The 18293-nt window shown below is 40.2% G+C and overlaps 2 protein-coding genes across 2 annotated transcripts; one reads left to right on the top strand and one right to left on the bottom strand.

Annotated features, from left to right (window-relative positions):
* The first annotated feature begins 7 nt into the window (after positions 1-7).
* On the top strand, positions 8-3293 carry maff (v-maf avian musculoaponeurotic fibrosarcoma oncogene homolog F). Its single transcript, XM_030773897.1, has 3 exons — positions 8-154; positions 1646-1711; positions 2354-3293. The coding sequence occupies exons 2-3, from the start codon at positions 1676-1678 to the stop codon at positions 2795-2797; spliced, it is 480 nt and encodes a 159-aa protein (XP_030629757.1). The 5' UTR covers positions 8-154; positions 1646-1675; the 3' UTR covers positions 2798-3293.
* A 3291-nt stretch (positions 3294-6584) lies between these two features.
* Positions 6585-13184, bottom strand: tmem184ba (transmembrane protein 184ba). Its single transcript, XM_030775459.1, has 8 exons — positions 12954-13184; positions 12519-12684; positions 10310-10400; positions 10050-10125; positions 9674-9765; positions 9248-9417; positions 8202-8396; positions 6585-6814 (listed from the first exon to the last, which is right to left on the bottom strand). Exons 1-8 carry the CDS (start codon positions 13182-13184, stop codon positions 6585-6587), a joined length of 1251 nt encoding a protein of 416 aa, XP_030631319.1.
* Positions 13185-18293: the final 5109 nt, after the last annotated feature.

Genomic DNA, 18293 nt, shown 5'->3' with positions numbered 1-18293 from the left:
GTGAGTAATTCCGGGAAAAGGTGGACGGACGTTTCGTCGCCTGTATTTGAGCAAAATAACTGCACCGTTCTTATAGCTGTTGTATCACAAACCTACCGCAGTACCTGGTGACTGAAAATTCATATTTGTTTACAGTGACACGGTCGTGGTCAGAGTAAGTAGCCATTTTTAATCATTTTACTTGTTTATAACGCTCGGATTGCGAACTTGGCCATGCTACAAATTGACTAACACTATGCTAAGTAGCTAGCTATGTAGAGTTAGCTCTCCCACAAATAGACTAGCAGCCGATGCTAGGTTAGGAGGTAAGCGATGCAATGTGAGATCTAGTTGTGCTTATTGTCCCCAAAAAATCTTATACATAGTGTTTGCTGCTGTCATGAGGTACTATCTCCTGGCGTTGACTGATTACAGTTATCACGATCCATATTAAATATACCTAACAGCATTAATCAGCATACTTAGCTGACGCGTCTGTGTTTATCATACTTGAAGCTAAGACGCTAGCTTCCGTTAGCTGTTGTGGCAAACGAAGTAGCCTCACTTACGGGGAAATGGGTGGATTGTTATTGAGAAAACACTACTGCTACTAAGATTGACTGAAACATTTAACACGTACATTAAAAAGAACAACTCTCGCGAAATACTACTACGACTATTTAAAACAACTACTAGTTTGTTTACGAGTTAATTAGTGATAACCATCGATCACTCGGTTGTTTTAGACGGCTCTCCTTTAGTAAAGTAGCAGTGTGCTATATATTGGGCATGTGATGTAGTCTTCAGCCATACTTTTGGCTCAGCTGTAGCTGTCATATTTGTTTAAATGTTTTTCATGGAGCTGTGGTTAAATAGATCAACATATTGTCTTTTAGCGATAACTGGGGGTACCCAAATAAATAGCCTATAAGCATTTATCCCAAGTAAGTCAAATTTCTTTCTCGGCTCTATTGACTCGAAATTGCATTTTTGTCGTGCTCCTTCGTTTTAACTACTTTTGACGTTTCAAATTGACAATAAACGAGTTAAACGTGTTTTTAAGTGTAACTGAAAGTGTGTTCAGCGCTGAAGGTGAGTGTTGCTGGTAAGGGTGGAGGACACAGGGCAGTTAGAGATCTGCTGAATCACTGTGACTCGATGGAATTGGTCACACTAAGCTATCCAAGGGCGCCTTGTGGTTGAACACCCATAGCATGAGACATGTTCTTGCCACACATTTCGGAAATGGTCAGCAAATTTGACTTCGTGCGCTGCACTTAAACCAACTTAAATCAGTATGCCACTGTACTCAATACATATTTTCACCTTGATTTAAATATTTATTATCAAATACGGTTAGGATATCAGTGTTCTATATTAGAAACTTTTCAAGAATCTTACTAAAGTCTTAAATTGTGTATTGACAATATGTTAAGTTGTTCTTTCCTAATAGATTTGCTCTGCTATTTGTAATGTAGACATTTATCACTCCTGACAGGTGATTGAAAACGAAGCCTCGCACTAGCCACGGTTTTGTCAGATCAAGTTTCATATCCTCATTCTTAACGTTATAAGTGATCGGCCAGGAAAAATGTCTGTATTATCAACATGTACTTTATAGGCTAAGTTCTCTTTTTCTGACTGAATTGTTGAACTGTGTCAGCAGGTGTTTGCAACAGCAGAACAAAGCAGGACAATGACTTCAGACAGCAGAGCCAGCAAAGCCCTTAAGGTAAGAGTTAGCCTATATTTGAAGAATAACAGTCCGTGTATGGGTGAAAAGCAAACTACTCCCCAACACCCAGTATATTATGTTGTCATGAATATAAACCCTCCCATCAGTTTGGATTTTGCAGCTACCTGGGATAGCTGAATATCAAGATTCTAACAGTACAAACCCTTAGCTGGATACAGTTGGAGCACATGAGGTCACGGTTTGGCTAGCTGAAATCTTTGCCTCATTACCTCTATTGTTTCCAGCTGTATAGTGGCTGATGATTCTATCTTGAGATGTAGATGTCATGGGCAGTGGAAAGCAACACATTCCCGTTGTCAGAATTATTTTGAGTTGAGACAACAATTGCGAAAAAAAAAACCAAATAGTGAACTTGCCTATTATATGTCAACCAAAACTGCAAGGTCAGCACATCCTAGTTCATGAGACGGAGCTACTTCCACTTCCTTTTTGCTCTAAAGGTCTGATAAGTATAATGACCTTTTATATGAATATAAGTACAAAAGCTGCCTCTTTGTCTTAACTTTAAGACAGAGGGTTAGTGTAAATCAAGTGAATACAATGCTAAAATATAACCCAGTTTAATGCTACATCATCGTCCAACAACTACATGACAGCCACTCTCTCCTTTGGCCCCAGGTGAAGAGGGAGTGCGGGGAGAATGTTCCGGTGCTCTCAGACAGTGAACTGATGTCCCTGTCGGTGCGCGAACTGAACTTGCACTTGCGCGGCTTGTCGAGGGAAGAGGTACAGAAACTGAAGCAGAGGCGACGCACGCTGAAGAACCGCGGTTACGCGGCCAGCTGCCGCGTCAAACGCGTGTCGCAGCGCGAAGCTTTGGAGCAGCAGAAGAAGGAGCTGCAGAGGGAGGTGGAGCGACTGGGGGCGGAGAACGCGGGCATGCGGCGCGAGCTGGAGGGCCTCGGCGCCCGACTTGCCGCCCTGCAGAGGTTCGCCCGAGGCCTGGAGTCTGGAGGAGGCAGCCTGTTGGCCACGGCTCCACGTCTCAACACGGCCTCTGTCATCACTATCGTAAAGAGCCCTCAGCAGGGACATGCCCAGAGAGAGCAGAAGGCATCCTAGGGCTGACTCATACTAATAGGACATACACCTACACCAACCATACAGACATACAGACAGGACAGTTAGACAGGAACACACTGACTGATTGACTTCTGGAGGATTAAAGAGATTCCTTTTAGGTAGTTATTCATATCTGAATACACTGTATTGTATTCTCGACACACACATATGTTCATATTTAAAACAAAGATGTATACATTGACAGACAGCACTGGACAGCTGACAGATATAATGGGAGCGTTTATAGTACACTCACTCACACAGGAGACAGTGACTAAGACTTTACACCGCAGACTCTGTCCATGTCGCTGAATGTTTTCTCCTATTGGTCCTTACAAAAAAAAATTCAGTCTGCACTTTTCATCATGGCATTTATTTTTCAGCCTGTGTGCGCGGGCAAACTCTTCATTTACGTAATTATTTTTTTTTCTGACCTGTTTCATCAATATTATGCTGGCCTCAGGACCATGTCAATGCAATGTACGTCTGGCTTTTTTTTTAAAAAAAAAAAAGGCTCTGTTCTATGTTTGTTTGTTTATTCTTTTTTGCTTTACTGTGGCCATACAACATGAGAAGGTGTAGTTTACTAACTAGCCTATTATTTTAAGTCTGTTTTCCTTGCTTTCTAAGTGGGCTAGCTGAGCTTACAATGTCTGTGACTACCAACTGTATGAAAGTTGGCAAGTTTTTTGCAGGAACACAGTCTTACAGAATGTTTTTTGTCGATGAAAATTTATTCGAACATTCCATTATGTTGTTATTTTGTAACGTTTGTATAAAAGACAAAAAAAAAGATCTTCATTTATCAGAGCTATTTTATTTGTATTTAAGATAGTAATTATGAAGCTAATTATGAGTGCTGTGATGTAAAGTCTTATATATGACTAGTTTGGGAAAATTCTCACGTCTAATAATTGTGAATTATTTTTGTAACCTTTATTATCGTAATGAGCAGTTCTGTTGTGCTAAGGTGTATGGCCCAGTTAATATAATGTCAGTACACGTGGTGTGGGTCATATTTGTACTAATATCATAATTGCTTGTTTGTAGTGGTATTTTTCTATTTAAAACCAGAATCATGATTTATAATAGCTATTTATGACAAAAAAAGACCATCTGGGTGTTTTGGATACAGCTGATAAAGATCACAATGATAACCCCCCCTAAGAGAGAAAGATCAGCACGTGTATGTAGGGAAGAGGCAAAGAAGAGAGGACAAAGAGAGGGGTCAAGAGAAGTGTGTATGTGAAGCCTATATGAAGAGAACTTGACTGGCCAGGGAAGGTTAGGGAGACTTGAAAGAAAAGATTTGGATAGTAATTCAGCACAAGTTAAGCCGGGGTTATTTAGGGTATTCTTTCCAGCTCGCCATAGACTTGATAACTCCCAAAGAATGGAGCTATGTCTGATGTTTGGATTTTGACTATTTCTGCAGTGTTTGTCATGAAATGTTTATAATTAATTCATTTGTTGGGAAGCATTTAGCTTTGGTAATAACCGTGTACTTGTACTTTTTTTTTTTTTTTCCCCCCCTCGTGCGTTTCCAAATGTGCTGGATGTTTTGTAATATGACAAAACAAAAATGGTCTTGTTTGTATTTATTTGTATTTTTTTCTATGGTAAATACATTGTCTATTTTATACATTAATTGAAATAAATGTTGTATATATTGTACATAAAATGCTGTGCTCCGTGAGTGAGAATAATCTAACAAACAATCTTAAAAGAAACAAATGTAGTAATTACAAACACAGATAAAGAATGGATACAGAGAAAAATTGTTTTAAACAAAATTATATCATTTATATTTAATTAAGCATTACAGGGGGAAAAAATAGAAGCATAGTTTGTAATGCAATAATATACAATAATATATTCAAAATAAACTACAGAATAGAACAGACATTGGCTGGCAGTAGAACGGAGAAAACATTTGCTTTAAATTTTGTGTACCTTAACCACCGCTTGCGTCAGTGGCGTTTCTTTCTATAAATGATTTCCTTAGTTTTGATCATTATTACATAGAGGCAGTATATTTAAATAAACGTATGTTGTTTTCATAGTAATACTAACTCAGGCTACATTTTGGGATCATTTTAGGTCTGAGATGAATCTGCGGTTTGGAGCTATCTACATCAAAGCAATCCTGCAAACCTAGATCAGTATCGTTAAACAATATAAACAAAACACTATGAGAAGACAGAACAAAAAACATATTTCAAAAGTGTAACTGGATTCATTTTGTACTGGCCCCTGTACAATAAAAATGAACTGAGTACTCCAATACCTACCAAACACACAGTCTGGACTCATACTGCCCAGCAGGGGCCTAGCGATTGTATTAGGTACAAAAAACAAGAGGGCCTGATGCAGGACTACGTTATATGACAGAGCTGTAAAATAAGTGCATGGTACGGATCGTTCTGTTATCTATAGATAGACTAGGTGCCTGCAAGTTCATATGTGTAATAATGGCAAGGGGCAACAGTCATCACTATACTGCCCTCTAGTGGCACATTATGAATTATAGCTGTACTGTGAAAAGCATGCTGACTTAAAATGTCTGAACTTCATGCTGCCAAGAATAAGACATGATAGTAACTCTGTGGGAAAGAACAGTCTAAAACCTATGATATTCGTAGCGCATGGTTCTGTCCACTATAATCTATCCTATTCAACAAGCAAAGTCCAACACATTAATGAGAAACAAAGTCACTGTCACCAAGAACCACCAGCACACTGGTTTTAAAACCTAAACTTATATACCGGGTGGACGTAACCTAGATGTTGTTTTCACATACACATAACCCAGACTGGGGGGTTTAGACAGTGGTCTAGTGACCTATGCGCTCTCTCAAAAGCCCGCACTAATCTCCACTATGAAAATAGTGCCCCAATTACGGCCTTATAATCCAGACTACAGTGTGCTCTTCACCGCCCGCCCAAAACCGTGTGCAGATTACTCTTAATCTATAATCTTATCTATTCCCAACGACCAGTCTCCTTATATTCACTACCTTAACTGCCCCCATGAATTTTCACTCAGAGTAAAAATATTGTTTTGCACGCTGTCACTGACTACAATAACTCTCTCAGTCACGCTGTCCCTTTCAATTGCACAGGGCGACCTGTAAACACTGTTGCCATGGTGACGCACATCCGTGTTTATGCTTCAAAAATCTAAAGCAGAAGAAAACGTCAGCAAAATTCATATAGGACTAATTCTAAACTAATACATTATTACTTCTCACACATCTCACACACTATACAGTTTTAGCATTCCTCTGTACTCTAAAAAATATATATATATCAAACCCATTCAAGTATAACCACCTTCAAGAAACAACCAGGACCTTTTAATGAGCAACACCAAAGCTGCCAAGTACATAGTCAGAACAGAGGATACGGAGCATAAACATCATCACTCTAAAAAACAAAATAATAATAGTAATAATTCTGTCATTCATCACTGTTTGTGTCCTCTGTACACGTTAAATACAAATAACTCGTACTTTGTTCACGTAGTGTTCCTCTAAGGTTGTTGTTCGGGTCAAAACAATGGAATAATAAACAGCAATGATCCTTTTTTTTTCCCTCTACATCTAAATAAATCCTTAGGCTTGTTATTTCATCTGGTCCTGTTATAATGTCCCTAGGGGTATGTACTGCTGCAACTCAATATGCCACAATAGCACGATGTTACTTGACTGCTATAAATATAAGAGTACCTCTGCTCAGTACTGGGAGTTTGAAGGGTCAGAGGAACAAGGTTGGGGGGGGGGGGGCATTAGAACTCGTCATCAGAACTGAGCAGCAGGGTTTTCTCGTTGTCCCGGACGTTGGCCGCGCTGTGGTTACGGGACACAGGCGGCGCGGGTACTCCTTGCTCCAGTGTGGACTGCTGGGTGTACTGCTGGTAAGCAGGAGAGAAGTTATGGATGGCGTCTTGGACCATGTCCCCAGGGTTCATGGTCTCCTTTAGGCTACTGGAGATACTCTTCATAGGAGCACAGCGACCTGAGGAGAAGGGAGAAAAGTGGGAGAAACGCGTGATGAAAAGAAACTGAACGGTGATAAGAATGGGGAGGGGGTTCTCATGTGTTGCATAGGCAAAAGTACGTGTTGTTGAACTAATGAGCACAGCATAGATAAGCGGTAATAAATAAATCCGCTCACAGACTAAACATGAAGTCTAAATCAATAACACACAAACACACTAAAACGCATCCAAGCCATGTGCCACTACGTCACAGATGTGAACCGGAGCGAACAGGGCAGGAGAAACGCGGTGAGAAACTGTGGCCTACCGTACTGTCCGTAAATAGGAACAGGGCCTTTGGTGTGCAGCATGGGGCAGAGAGAGAGAGGAAGAGAGAGTGAGAAGATACAGAGATAAAAATGTAGAGAGCGAAGGAGGTCGAAAGGACGGTTACGTAGGCGGATGCCCATTGAAAAAATGGATTGAGAGGAAAAAAAAAAAAGCGAGGATGAAAGAGGTGGAGAAAATGTAGGGTTAGGCAGGGTGCGAATTACGGGGGGACTGGGCGCGTCTGACCCCCCAGTTAAGACTTGCAAAAAACAACAGTTCGGGGAGGGGAGGGGTCGAAACATTTATATATCTTATGGTATATAGCCTTGGAGAAAAAGTTGACCCCCCTCCCATGCCCGATTGTCGTTGTATAATTCGCACTCTGGGGTTAGGGATGTATGATTGAAAGGAAAATGACGAAAGGTTATGGTCGATGTTGATCATTCGCAACGGTCACGTGTGTGTGTGTGGAGAGGAAGTGACAAATTTGGAAAAGAAAAACGCAACTGATGAAAAAAAAAAAAAAGAAAGAAAAGGATGAATCACAGACCAAGCAGGAGAAATGCGGAGAGGAAGAAAGGGGCATGTCAGTCAACAGATGGCAAATGACAAACACATCCTTAAATAGAGACTGCAGCCTCACAGCATCAACAACGGCAGAATACTGTCATTAATCTAATAAAAACCTTGATTGTCGTCACCCAGTCGTGAGAGACATTGACTGGTAATCAGCTGGTGCTCAACCAAAGAAATTCAGGCTCCCATTTTTACATAAATGAAGGGAAATGCCTACGTCATACGCCAGTTTGTATTCCAACGAACTGGTATTAATTAATCATACAAATGTCAGCAATTCTTGACGTGCTCAGAAGTCAAAAGCACAGATACTGTTAAGTAGTACGACAAAACTGAAATACTTTGCGTAGGAAGGAACTGTCCTAACCCTCTGCCAAGTCAAACAAAAAACCCCCTCTATTTATTTATTTATTTATTTATTAATTATTAACTTATTAATTTATTTCAATTTATTTCATTGGATATCACTGACAGTCTGATCAAATCAACAGCAAAGGCCCTGAGTTCTGAGACTCTCACCTTGAGAATCCAGCCTCTTGTCCATGTAGACTTTATAAGTGAAGGCGTGCCGCAGGGCCAGGGCAGCGAAAAACATTTCAACGCAAATGATGAAGTTCTGATAGCCGGCTGCTACCGTGCCCTCGCCCACGGACACTTCCGGTGAATTTATCTGAGGAATGGCACCGCATTTCTCCAGTATGGCAAGCAGCATCCCTGGAGGGTAAGACAAACAGGGTCTGACACACTGCAGCCTGCCTCTTATTAACGTCAGTCTCCATTAGCATAATGTCATCAGCAGGAGCGTCAAGGACAGGGCAACTTACACCCGCAATAAGCTTCACTTTCTTTATAATGCATCGTCATAAACCATAATTTCTTAAGTCATTACTAAGAGAAGTGAGACTCTGTTCGGTTTGGCCCTGTCAAAACGTTTAGTTCCAGAGCCTGATGATCTACTGATGATTTAGGGTTATTCTGCTCGCGGGCATGCAGTGGGTGGAAACATTATGGTTTTCATTTTTCATAAATAAATGTAATGTTTCCAGCTATTTGATAATGAGTGAGACATGCAGTCTCTCTGCACTGCACAATACAAATGAGTGCTAATGATCATACGTCTGAGCATCATGAAACTCAGTGAGTTTAACTGAATGTTGTGAAACTGAACACCATGAATAAAAATACTTCAACAAAACATATCAAAACACAAAACATTTGCATCAATCTGCTAATGTGCATGTGTGTGCGTGTGCGTGTGTGTGTGTGTACACACACAATGACATAAACAGAAGGAGACACTGTAAATGTACCAGCAGAAAATCAGTGGTTAAAGATGTCAACAAACTGGACCAAGCGTGCAACCATGTAAAAAAAAAAAAACATCAGGGTCTGTGTTCTCACACCAGGGAACTCAAAAAAAGGACACAGTTTCTCTAATTTCACCGGCCCGAAAAATCCCATGTTATGCGCATCTGCCATACGCTAAGGCACGAGATTAACGCAATCCAGCCACTGCGCTCCGCTCCACTTTGTCATCTAGGATGAGAGACTGTGTGCTGACTCACCTTGCCAGAAGGAGAGGAAGATGACAGATTTAACCATGAAGAACTTGAGCATGGGGCTGTAAGGGCTGAGGAGGTCTCGAGTCGCAAAGTAGAAGAGGAAGAGGGCGTAGAGGGACAGACTGACGGAGATGTTATAAATGATGGTCACATACAGGTAACCGCTGGCAACGCTGCAGAAAAAAACCCAAACCGACAAAATCAATGTTTATCCTGTTCTCATCCAGCATGTCCTTTAACTACGGTTAACCACAAAACCGTCGATTACCATGGTAACAGCTCTGAATGCAACATAAACGTGCAGTCAAAGAGGTTTAGGAGGTTTTAAAAGGTGTTATATTTTTATAGTAGAGAGGTCATACAGTATTGCAACACGGCAGCATTGCCAAATGAAGGAAAGCACACAGTCCAAAACACTTAAGCGCATACTTGAAGTCACCGTCGCGATATTTCCCAAAGGCCTGAAGGATGACAGTCACGACAGCCATCAGGGGTTTCACCACGCAGAACTGCAACGTGGCCTGCACAGATCAAGAAGTAACCAATCAATATTATCTATCTGAAACAGCGATTTTTAATAGATGCAAACAACACCTGAAATAATGGAAATCACATGGTGCAGTCGGAGGTGAAGAGAAGACGTGAGTAGGAGGCTACAGAGAAAAAGAGAGAGAGAGAGAGAGAGAGACAAAGAGAGAGAGAGAGAGAGAGAGACAGAGAGAGACAGAGAGAGACAAAGAGAGAGAGAGAGAGAGAGAGAGAGACAGAGAGAGACAGAGAGAGAGAGAAAGGGAAGAGCACTCACCTGTTTACAGAACCTGAGGAAGCCAATAGAGTAAGTCTTGCCCCACAGGCAGCAAGTTCCATATATACAACTGGACCTGAGACAGAAAGGCCAGATTTCACACAAGGGCAGCAAAGCGCACGAATTACAGTCCACAGTCATGGCCTCAGTGAAGTCACGGAATAAGAGTATAAGGTCAGGGCAATGAGATTTTAAAATAGAAAAGTTCAATCATTGTGGCAACTGAAGAAATTTTTAGAAAGTAAGATTAAAGAACTCACTCAATGGGTTTTCCCCTGATTTCTGCCATGATGGCACTCTCTCCCCCCAGATATTCATAACAAAGACTCAGGAAGTTGTAGATCACAAACGCTGCAAAAAGAACATAAACGATACCAATTTTGGGTGCAGAAACATTTCTATAGATTCCATAAACGACGCACTAATAATTTACACGCATAATCAAGTCTGACATGTTTACATTATACTGCTCCTTTGAGAATTCCTAAGACACAGAAGTGTAGACTCCTTCAGAAATTCTGATAAAAATCAAGACGGTCTGAACTACAATCCTGGACCACCCTCAGGCCCACACAGAGAGTGGTTAATCCTGTTTATCACTAAGCACTGAGTGCCTCACCAGTTACATCCATATAGGCTTTCAGCAGCTGCTGAGCACTGGAAAAAAACTCTCTTTATTTCATTCAGATACTTAATTAAGAAACTGTGTAAGTGTTGCATGAATATGTTTGATTCAAAACAGTCATAATTACCATTTTAAAACACGAGCAAGCTCACAGTTCTACAGTCGCTACTTAAACTGGCTAATGTGACACAAGAGAACGTGGCCAATTAAAGCAGTTCTTTCTTAGTTCTCGTTATTTCCCATTACCAGAGAACAGCCACCGCATTCTACTCTAAACTGTCAATTTCAATGTTACCATTCAGTGCAAATGAACCTGACTAAGAGCACACATATAATACAGCTCTGGTTAAAAAAAAAAGTGGGGGGGGGGGGGGGGGGGGGGGCGCACTGGTTCAAGCACAGTCTATACACAAATAACACCAAAATAATCATTATGTATTTTGTCATGATTCCTGGCAGCCCCGTTAGGCATTGTGTGAATGCGTGCCACCCGTGTGGCTCTAAATATAGGCAGTGTACCCTGAGGACACAGCTGCTGTGATGGTCTGCTGGTGCTGATTGGAGAGAACACAGCTGAAGGGCTAACTCATGCAAACATCAGCTTTCCTGTCATCCCCGCCCTAAACTTCTCCCCCACTACCCTCTTACCTACACGTGCTTCCCAAAGACAGCGGATCTGGCTCCACATGGCAACATCACATCACGTCAACTCAAATTACATCATAACCGTGACTGTTCAGTTCTGCAGATCAGCAGACATAACTAGAAAAGCGTATTTGAAATGACTGATAATACCTTCACATTAAAACTGTGTTGAAGGAGTGGGAGACCTAGCCCATATATGGCTTAAATTAATCCACGAATCGATCAAATGTAATGGCCCTATTAATTTTAATTTATTTAGACATAAAACCAACGTTTGGCGTGCAGTCGAATCAGGAAGATTTTCTTCTTTTCAAAGCCAACGGAGAAAGTGGTTGTTCCTTTGGTAACAAAGCAAATAAATCTTAAAGGAAGGTCATTGGTTTTACTGTTCCTGAGAATCTTCTCCATAAAGGAAAAGTAAATTAGGTTGCTAAGCAACAGGCAGCATTTCCAGAAAAATCCCAAAAGAACCTCAGAAGGCGAGAACAAATACACTTGCCCACGGAGACACATAACGAGGCAAGCAGAGGGAGGGCCATCTGCTGCTGACACTCCAACAGAAGTTACCCACACTTGTACCTGCAGCTAAAACACAGACCGACTCTGCAGACACCAATTACTACTGCTAGACTGACAAAACGAGCTTAGTGAAGGGTTTGGACATTGCTACATGAACGTGACTGTTGGTTACCATACATGCTAAATTTCAGCCTATTCAGAGCACACAAAAAAAGTGAATGAGGTTACAACTGTACCCAAAAATAAAGTAGATGGCAGAGGATATCGACTAAGCCCCCCGGAAAATGCGATTTCTGGGAAGCAGGCTATTACATGTGGTTCTCTACCCTTGGTGGAATAATTGTAAAGTGTCGAAAACTTGAGGCGATTTTTCAGTGCTTACCGCTGTAACATTTGGTATGAAAGGAGGGTACTGTTATGTAACACAGAGGAAACTGCCTCCAAGTCTGGCACTTAATCTAAATTTCATCCAGTATTGCAGAAAATATTGGACAACCTTTAAGTACCAACAACAATCATATCACTTCCTCTAGGGTTTTTTTTTCCACTCACTCTCTGCAGTAAGTACAGCAAAAAAAAAAAAAAAAGGGGAATTTTAAAGCAGCAGTATTTTTATGATTCACGCATACCTCCTCAGAGAGAAACTGAAGGTCTTGGGGAGAAGCAAAACACAGCCTTACCTTCATAACAGTCCCTGACTGTGTCAAAGTAGACGTAGTACTGGTCGTTGGTAAAGAAGAGGAGACTAAGCCATGAATCAAAGGCATAGATGGGCACGATGAACAGAATGCGTACTATGTGTCTCTGTTCATTGGGCGAGTTGTAAAAACGCAAGTGCATGTAGATCTACGAGAAAGAAAGAGAGCACCCATTAAGATGAGGACAAATTTAAAAAAAAAAAAAGAACTAAGGCATCCAGTCCATCTCCGATTTTCCAATGAGAGAACATTTAGCAGTATTCAGTGATGACAACGGTACAGTTATGACTGATTAATCAAAATACCATTTCATGCTGAAGTTAGAACCCAACCTCTAAATGTAACACAAGTGCCCTTAGTGTACTGACTGCAAGGAAGAGGGATTTAGATGGACTAAGGGTTCTGACAGGTTATTACCTGCTGACAAGTGAAGAGCAAGGCCGTCCACACAAAGAAGCCAGACACCGCCTGAGCCGTGGTGGTCATGAGGAAGATGGGCTGCTCAGCAGTGGGAAGAGGAGCTGGAAGCCAGGTGATGTTGGGCCCTGTAGGAGCCCCTGTGACTGGAGACCCAGGGGCCATCTCTACTGGAGGACTGTCTCCCAAGTGCTCAGATAGTGGAATGTCGCGGCTTTGAAGCCTGTGCATCTAAAAAGAAAAAAAAATAACAATTCAGCAAGGATGTTCTTCAAAAGACTGCTGACTTTGGTTGTTGAAAAGTCATTGTGAGAAAAGGCAACAAACGATCACGTAATGTTATCAACTGTCATACGTTAATAACAACAGAACAGTGAGTGCAAAACATAAACATCCCTGGATGTGCTTAGGCAGCCCTGTATGCTCTTGATATGAAATGGCTGATCAGTTGTGAAATAACTGGAGGGGGGGGGGCTTTTTTTTTTTTAAAGAAATCATTACAAACACATGACAACTACCAAGAAAAAAACCCTCCCTCACTTTGAAAGTCTTACTGAAATATGTCGTCAAACTCCAGACTAAAGTCTATCAAAGCCCTTTGTAGTCCGATAAATAAATAAGAGCGAGAGAAAATAAAGAAAGAGAAGAAAGAAAGAACCAAATTTAGACCACAATGACTCATGTTGCCGATGACTAGTTCAAGGAGATAGATTAACACTGGACAAATCTGGGGGGAGGGTCTTCAACTGACACATCATTGAAACTACTGCACTCGGTATTATAAAGCAACTAGTAATCCATTGATGATCTTTAACAGAAGCTGTGTGTGAATTGAAAGCGTATACGGCGTTTCCTAAAGCACAAAAGCAAAGCGGAATGTGTTAATGGACATGGGAAACACAATGCCTTGGAAATGAGTTTGCTGATGCAGAGGGCCATCTGTTCTCATTTAAAAGGCAAAACATCTATCAGACAAACAAGCAGACGCAAGGCACGCTGACACAATAAGACCAACTAGTCGGCTGACTGGCAGGTGGGAGAGTTTTAAGATTTCAGATATACAGAGACCATGAGAAAATTCCTCTTACGTTAAATTACTAAGTTGACAATGAGGAGCCAATGAACAAATAATTCTGAAACCATCACACCGTATACATCTCCTGAGATACGCGGTGTCTGCAAAAAACTCCAGTGAACATGCGAAACAGTTTCTGCCTATTAATCCATTCTAACCGATGAGTGAAATTTTGATTAGATTGTTATATCAAAATTAAAATGTCCATTTAAAAATTTGTATATCTGACTTCGTCTCAGTAACAAACCATGTGCTCTAAAATTCAACCAATCCAGATTAAAAGTATGAAGAAACGTGCCAGTGAAACAAATATAAACTTTAAGTGCCAGATATATTTTCTGACAGCCTAGATGTCTCATAACTACAATTAAATATCCAGATTCTGATATGAAAGACAACTAACCGCTTAGCAGGAGTAAGTGTAATTCAGTTTAGCAAGCTTGTTACATTGTTTAGAGACAAGGAAATTTTTACTAACCTAATACACAGACGATGTTTCAAAAACTGCCCTTGTCCAGTTGGGGACAGCAAGCACCGATTCGGCCTTAATTCCACAAAGCCATCGTTCTTCTGTCATCCATGTTTATCTTCCTATGCCGAGTTGAAAATCTCTGCGTGTAAATCCGTGCTCTATTTTCCAGAAAGGCCATTAAGTAGCCATATTCGTAGTCGTGCAACTTTTTAAAAGCTATTGCGATCACTCTCCAAAACTTGAACGACAGACCACTTTCCGCAACCAAGCTTTAGTATCCTCTCCCAACTCTTCTCTAGCTACGATGGTCAATCCTTAGGGATTAGTTGACACAGTGTTTTAAGGTGTGCGTTCAATACTCTAAACTCGCCCGTCAACGATCTAAATTCAGTAATGACGCATGAGCGTGGTCGGTTGCATTATTCGTGTATTGTGGGCACAACCAAGAGAAAGTAGTCAATTTTACCTTATTTGGTGTGTCCTAATTGCAGACACAAGTGTAATATGAACCGACAAAGATTGGATGAGGAGTCAGTGATTTAATTATTTGTGGCCAGATCGAATGTGATTTGTCAACAGTCGGTTACAAGGGAAAAAAGATGTCAGATGGATCTTGACGACTGAAAAATAAGACAAACGCTTAAGTTAACACAGTGAACGGAAGTATTATTAATAATAAATTATTGATGACGTTAACACAGCTGAGTCTTGAAACTGTGTGTGTGTGCAACATTTGCTTAGAGTTTAGAGAAAAAAACACAAAATTACGTAGAATTGTCGACATGGACTGAGTAAACAGAGAGAGAAATACCCTGCACTATTTTGCCTTGAGTGCAGCTTTCCCAAAATGGAAAAAAACAACCAGAAAACAAACAAACAAAAAAACAAGCTGGCTTACACATTATTTAAATTCTAGGAGCACACTCCTTGATTTTCAGAAGGTGAATATTTTGAAGAGTCACAAATAGCAAGTATTTCTGATAGAGTGCACCTTTGGTATGAGTTGTCAAATGTATAACTGTTACACAACGTTTACAATACTGAACATACATCTGAACGAGGCTATTCGTCATCACCTCACCCACGCCCCCTACCTACAGCGATCATTTCAGGACCCCCAAACCTGAAAAGGCTGAGTAGGTGAAACTGTTTCTAGGTGGAGCCAGTGTAACATTTAGGACGACGCTGTCCAAATTCAGGAAGTCAAACTTTCCGCGGAGTTCTGTAGTACTTCTGTTGGATTTATGACGTGACATTCAGTGTTTACGAGGTAAATCTGTTTCACTGAGCAAAACTGACTCATTCAGCATTGAGCAAATCTGTACATATTCCACGCCGAACTGCAGGATTTGCAAAGTAATGAAACATATTTGTAACAGAGATTTAGTAGTTGCTAATGTGTTGTAATGTGTAGTTGATTATAGCTAGCGTCCACACATTGATCAAATTTGATAATGTTCTTTTTGCACCACCTTAGTGAACGGTGTAAACCCATTCAAAGACAGACACTACTTGTTGCATGTTGTTTGTGCAAGTTTTTATTTCTAGAGACATCCACATCAGCTTAAAATGCACTATTCCAGATACTAGAATTCAAAAAGCTTCTTTACACAATAATACAGACCCCAATTTCACTTCATCGCCTCCGTCTTTATGGGCCCGTGAAAATAGCTGAAAATAAACCTTGGTCAGTATTATAAGGATACTTAAAGTGCTTTCTGCCTTCTTTTTTTTTAAACAAGAATTAAGACATCAATTCTGTAAATGCTTGAGTGCAACTTCAAAGAGGCAGATCCCAAAAGACATTTTTTTTCTACAAAAGCGACTGAAGATTAATAGATAGGCATATTTTTTTTTATTTACATAAGATATGCATTAGGATTGTTCTCTTAAACTGGAGGTGCTAGAGAGCTGAATATCAAGTGAAGTGTGAATACTACTGTCAAAATACAAGACACAAAGACCATTTGACAGAAATGAGACAACTCAAGAGAAACCACAGAATACAGGGAGAAATAAGGGACTTTACAGAGTAGTCCTTTATGCAGAACTCAGAAAAGCATTATTTTGACAGTTGTATTTTTCCTTGCTTCGCTCTTTTTTTCTTTTCTTTTCTTTTCTTTTTTTTTTTTTTTTTGCAAAACCAGAACACCTACAATCTGTATATAAACCATTCTGAGTCTTGCAGTCAAATGGAGGATAGAAAGCACGTACACTGGTAGCCTACAGGGTCAGCCTAACTCGTCGTCAACCATGTATGTTACCATTTGGGAGGTGAATAATGCAAAGAAAAAAAAACCTGTGTGTGTGTGTGTGTGTGTGTTGGGGGGTGGGGGGTCAGGTATGAGCCACAAATGATGGAGAATAGCCCTCAATTACACTCACAGACATACATTCACTCACAGACATTCACAGAGTGTCACTTGACTTTTACAAAACGTACAACACTTTCACTTGTGTTGATCCAAAGTAAGGCTTACCAAAACTTAGTGAAGGATTCTTGCAAGTGTTTCTTAGATTGTTTTTTTAAGATTTTTTTTTTTTTTTAAATATTATTTTACCTTGCCCCGAAGGCCTGAGGCGGAAAACCAAAAGATACATTCAGCGTTGTTATAAAGAGTAATTCCTCCTGAATAAATTCTATGGCCACAAAGCTAGATTGATCTACGTGTAGTTTTTGTTCAGGTGTAAAAGAGGTACTTTAAGTTAAGGAATGCTCAAATACAAAGCTGTATGAGGGATATAGCACTTAAAGATCTGCTTCTTTTCACTTTCATTAATGTTGTTAATTTTGCCTCGTGGTCAGACCCTCTTTGGTGAATTGAAGCACGTAGTATAATAGGTCTCTCCCTCTTCACTCAAAATTTAATGAGACCGCGTATTCTGCTCTCCAAAAACAAACAAACAAAAAAACCTTTTCAAAATACCATTGGTAAAAAAATCTATTCAGATGATTGCAACATGATGTGAAATTGTTGTGTAAAAGAAATATGTGAAATGTGCATTTATTTGGAGTAAGAAACAATAAACAATATCTTCAGGAACTCAGAACAATGAATAGATCTTCCACTGTTCCTGTGTTTCCAAGCGGACAGCGAATGAGAGACAGTGACCAATCTTGTTTTAGAGGTGAAGATTTCCTTTCTCCGCTCATGTAACTCACTTTCCCCAGTACATCCTCCATTTTAAATCTTGTGCTCTATTTTTTTTTTTTTTTTTTTTTAATAATTCCTCATAGCCCAATCATGTCTTTTCCTCTTTTGTTACATCTTTCCATTGCTCTTCACCTCGAGTCTTTCATTTGAAGGTCGGCAGGTTTGGGAAACCTTTCTCTCGTTCTTACCACTTTAATTTAAGTCGTTCGCTTTTTCACCTCCTCGTCCTCTTCGCCTTGAAATTTTTTAAAAATAAACGTGAACACAAAAAGCTCAAATGTCAGACATCTTCCGAGAGCAATCATTATCGCTGTAGTCAAAAGAAGCACTGCATTTTGTAGTTGGACTAGAACAGAGTGCCTTGCTACATTTATTTATTTATGCTTTAAGCCTGCATTGTAGGCTGTATACATTATAAATTACACTGAGAATCTCCCATGTACGTGTTCTTAATGGAATACATCCATAACTGTAAAATGATATAACAATATAACAATTAACAATTAGTTCAATTATTTACTTTGCCTTCAAAGCTTCAGGATTGAAATGAGTGGTAAATTGGATTTGTGTGTGTGTGTGCGTGTGTGTGTCATGTGACTTACTTGGCAGAAAACTGAGAGATAGAGAGATTGTAGTGT

Source organism: Chanos chanos, chromosome 5 (assembly GCF_902362185.1).
Source record: "Chanos chanos chromosome 5, fChaCha1.1, whole genome shotgun sequence".
In the NCBI taxonomy this organism is placed as follows: domain Eukaryota; kingdom Metazoa; phylum Chordata; class Actinopteri; order Gonorynchiformes; family Chanidae; genus Chanos; species Chanos chanos.
This window is presented reverse-complemented; position numbering and strand designations above follow the sequence as displayed.

What these genes read in the sequence shown, in the direction of transcription:
- maff (XM_030773897.1), top strand. Translation starts at nt 1,676, where the DNA reads ATGACTTCAGACAGCAGAGCCAGCAAAGCCCTTAAG. An exon ending in GAGCCAGCAAAGCCCTTAAG is followed by an intron (nt 1,712 to 2,353) that starts GTAAGAGTTAGC and finishes CTTTGGCCCCAG; the next exon opens with GTGAAGAGGGAGTGCGGGGA.
- tmem184ba (XM_030775459.1), bottom strand. Translation starts at nt 13,184, where the DNA reads ATGCACAGGCTTCAAAGCCGCGACATTCCACTATCTGAGCACTTGGGA. An exon ending in ATCAGGGGAAAACCCATTGA is followed by an intron (nt 10,126 to 10,309) that starts GTGAGTTCTTTA and finishes TTTCTGTCTCAG; the next exon opens with GTCCAGTTGTATATATGGAA. An exon ending in CAAGAGGCTGGATTCTCAAG is followed by an intron (nt 6,815 to 8,201) that starts GTGAGAGTCTCA and finishes CCTTCTCCTCAG; the next exon opens with GTCGCTGTGCTCCTATGAAG.